We start from the raw sequence: 3,965 nt of genomic DNA, 5'->3' as shown, positions 1-3,965 counted from the left end.
TTTTTTTTTTTTTTTTTTTTTTTTTTTTTTTTTTTTTCTTCTCCTTTTATCCATGCAGAAACTGTAGTATTTCACTCAATAGCTGTAATGTAATGGTAAACATTTTTCTCCTCTTCAAACATACTACCTGACTGCTTATTTCCTGGCTCTGATGAGTGCTTTCTGCTAGTTATTCAGTTTTTTGTTGCTGTTAATTTTATTTTTTTTTTTTAAACCTCCGAGACTACAAAACAGCCATCATTCTGAAGTCTCTTTTTCTCTGCGCTTTCAGGCAAAGCCTTTGCAGTTAGAGACAGACGTAGAACCTTTTATCACTTCTGCTGCAGACAGGCTGTGCAGAGGGAGTCGTGCTGGAGCCCGCGTTCAGAGTCTCTCACTTGAGAGCATCAGGCTGCTGGGGCTGGAGCAAGAATCTCCGTGAAGCTTGAGCAGTTTTTCCCAGCCTCTGCATGTGCTTGGGGACCGACTGGGAGGCGAGATAGGAGGTGGACTCTGCTTATTTTCATTTTTTAAAAATTTTTTTTGCTTTCCCCCGAGACTGAGACAGAAATATTTTTCTCAGATGTAAAAGCAAGATGCTATATGGAGGCTCCTCTTCCTCCCGCGAGCACCATCTGAGGGGAAAAAATCTTGTACGATGGGAAAAGCCCTTCCCAGATGCGAGGGCACCGTAAGGTTGTGTACGGGGAAGGCAGGACAGTTGCTCGCTTCCAGGGTTGGTGTCCACAGGCGGTGTTGTGCCCGTGTCTTCTTCCAGGGCTCGAGTGCTGGAATTTTCCATGCTAGTCCCTTTCCCTCTATTCTAACTCAAGCCTTCTTGAAAATTATTTTTCTCAAGAGAAGGAGAAGTGCTACAGACACACTAAGTTAATTTGAGTCATTAGCTTGTTTCCATTACTCCTTTCTGCCTAGGAGACTTAATTTTATTATTTTTTCAGTGAGATTTTGGAGTTAGAAGAAAGAAATGGAAGCTAGCAAACATGTGGAACCACTTCACAGGAACACCGGATTTTCAGAGCTTGCATTTTTATTTACATCTTCTGGACCCTGTCTGACTTGAAAGTAAACAAGTTCAATCTGAGACCAGATTTATCCCCGAAAATATGTGGAGACTTGTCTAAAAACTGCTTTTAGGATTAGGAACTTCCTTTACTGCAATAAGAGAATACATTTACAATGGGGAAAACTGATGCTTAACCAGCAAATTCTTTCTGTAAAGCACCCTTGGAAATGCAGTTCAGTTGTTCGGTGCAAGACAGCCCCAAACTTTATTTAAAAAACAAAACAAAAAAAAAAACCAAAACCCAAGGCAAAACTGGCTGAGAACTTAGCAGGTCCAAAGCAAGGTGCAGGAGCAGTGGGTGAGGCTGTATTTCTGTTTTTCCTGTGTGTTGCTGGAAGCTGGGTGATGGCGCAGATGCGCGGGTCCGCGGAGGTCCTTGGCACCTGTAACTGATCTCCTCCTTTTGCCGTTCCTCTTCTCCGCAGACACAATGAGGCGAGTGGTACGACAGAGCAAATTTCGGCACGTGTTTGGCCAAGCGGTGAAAAACGATCAGTGTTACGACGACATCCGCGTTTCCCGTGTTACTTGGGATAGCTCCTTTTGTGCAGTAAACCCCCGATTTGTTGCAATAATTGTAGATGCTAGCGGTGGCGGAGCCTTCCTGGTGCTTTTTTTTTTTTTTTTTTTTGGCTGTTACACGCTCAGCTTTGTTGTCATTTCGGCACTTGGTCATGAATAACATTAAGGCTGTGAAGTCTGTGCCGTGTTTGTGACAAATCCTGCTCGGTAGTGCCATGTAAGAATCTATTTAATGTCTCTGTAATCAGTGTAATGCTTCCTGTACATTAAACACAGTAAATAAGTGGTTTGCTTGACTAATCTGAGCCAGTTCTTTATGGCAGAAGTTTTTACGTAGACTCATGCTCCTAATGAAGCCTCTTTGTTTATGATAGCAATGGCCAGGTTTTTCCACTGTCAGGGCTTTGAGCTCTGTGAGCATCACTTAATTCAGGAATGCACCTGAACCAAACTACTCCTCGTAGCCCCGTATCAGATGGATACGAAGGAGTGAGCTGGCTCCAAGAAGAGCTGGTCTAGGCACCTGCCAGCCCCTTCAGTTACTCTTTACGTGGTATAAGAATAATCTTGGTAAGAAAACAGCACCTCTGGGTACCATCGCAGCTGTCCTGCAGGTCTCCCAGATCACAGGGCTGTGTCTAGGCTTTATTATACTTCAGGCAGTTCTTGTTATCCCCAGTACCTGACATACCAAGGAGAGGGGCTTCCTCTGATCTTAGGCAGGGAAACACCCTTTATGTTCTCTGCTGTGCACGATGCCTCTAAGTCTCCCATAAAGAACCTCTCAGCGAGCCCGTATATACACTTTACTTCTTTCTCTTACACTTTGAATTTATTTGTAGAATCCCAGGGGTGTGATTTGCAAAACACACAGAAAAGTTAGGTTCCTGTCTGTTAGCCACGAGAATGGCCGGATCAAAGGTTTGGAAGGAGGCTGAAGAGATGGGTACAAAAGCCTTCCTGGCAGGCTCTTACAATGCTGTGGTATAAAAGCACACAAATGAGCAGGAGTGGTGTCTCAGACGGAAACAAATTCCTGTTTCTCCCTGATACACCACGGGGAAAAAAAAATGGCAGAGCATCTTTCTTCCACCCTTGTTGGAGAGCAGTGCTCTCATCTCCCCTTTGTGATGCCAATTCTTGTGATGAAAGTCTTTTTCTGTGACATTATTTTGTGACCCTCAAGCTTCTGTCTTAACTATAGGCTGAAGATATCCTCAGTCTGTCATCAGCCCTGTCCTTTTTTCCCCGAGCTCCGTTTGCAGATCTGCCCTGTTTATATATAGAAATAGTGACCAGAATTGAATATAGCATCCCACATGGCGAGTGCGTTACAGGAACAGAGGCAGCGAGTTCTCACTTATGCCTCAGTTGTGCTAAGCGAGGCAAGCCAAACCCTCCTTAAATAGCTCTCCATTTTGCTCATCTTATTTAACAGCCCTCCTTTGCAAGGATTCTGCTCTGCGTTCATCTTCGGGCCACGTGTCCTGCTCTTGCCCGAGCCACGCGCGACGGCGCAGATCTCGGTTTGCAATTCCTCGCTGACTCGCGTCGCATCAGGGCACAAGCAAACGCCGGTGGCAGAGGGCACGCATCCCTCTTTCTTCCTCTTCCCTACGTTTTCTCAGTCCCTGGCAGAAATTCTTAATTCTGAGTGATATTTTTTTTTTCTTTTCGTTTTTAAGAGCCATCTTAACGTTTAGGTTTTTTTTTTTTTTAGGTGTATTCAATTATTCCTCCCGCCTTCCTATTTGTCATTGCCTTTGTGCCCTCAACCACGTTTCTGCCTTACGCAGCTATTTAATATTCATATATAAGGTTTCACGCAAAGCTGCAAGAACTGTTCCTAAACTCCCCCAGCCTGACGCTTCCTTTCGCAACGCATTTGCTGGCTTTGCTCTAGCCAGTTCCTGCGTTCCTCATTTATTTTAATAGCCCCGGCTGATGAAACTGTTCCTTCACCACCCAAACCCTTTTGATTTCAGTTTGAAACTGTTCCTTCAGTTCCTTCACCACCCAAACCCTTCTGAGCCCCTTGAGCTGAGGTTCTCACAGAGCTCCTCCAGCAAGACCCTCGCTGTTGTATTCGCGAGGATTGAGGAGGGGGCAAAGACAGGAGTTTTCTCTTTGTGAGTTTTAACCCAGGGTTTGGGCATTGCTTTTAAAATTGAGCTCTAAGAACACACCGGCTGCTCCTCAGAGCTCTCAGGCGGGGACCCGCAGGACCTGGGCCGCACTCCGGGTTCAGTCTCGTGTGGGCTGCCCGCCCGGAGGGCTGAGCCGAGCCCGCTCCTCCGCGTCACCGCAAACCGGCCGGTTTTCACTCATTGCAAGTGTCGGTTTTTTGGTGGTGTGTGTTTTTTTGTGGTTTTTTTTTTTT

General features: G+C 45.5%; 1 protein-coding gene across 1 annotated transcript in view; it reads left to right on the top strand.

Moving 5' to 3' along the window:
* CORO1C (coronin 1C) overlaps nt 1–3,965 on the top strand; it is a 51,585-nt gene that overhangs the window by 24,066 nt on the left and 23,554 nt on the right. The window contains exon 2 of the mRNA XM_026859643.1: nt 1,489–1,677. Coding sequence (XP_026715444.1) covers nt 1,489–1,677 — 189 coding nt within the window. The remainder of the gene's footprint in view (nt 1–1,488; nt 1,678–3,965) is intronic.

Source organism: Athene cunicularia (genome assembly GCF_003259725.1).
Source record: "Athene cunicularia isolate RWA chromosome 15 unlocalized genomic scaffold, athCun1 chr15_part1, whole genome shotgun sequence".
Lineage (NCBI taxonomy): Eukaryota > Metazoa > Chordata > Aves > Strigiformes > Strigidae > Athene > Athene cunicularia.
The sequence above is the reverse complement of the archived record's forward strand: the minus strand, read 5'-3'. Positions and strand labels throughout refer to the sequence as shown.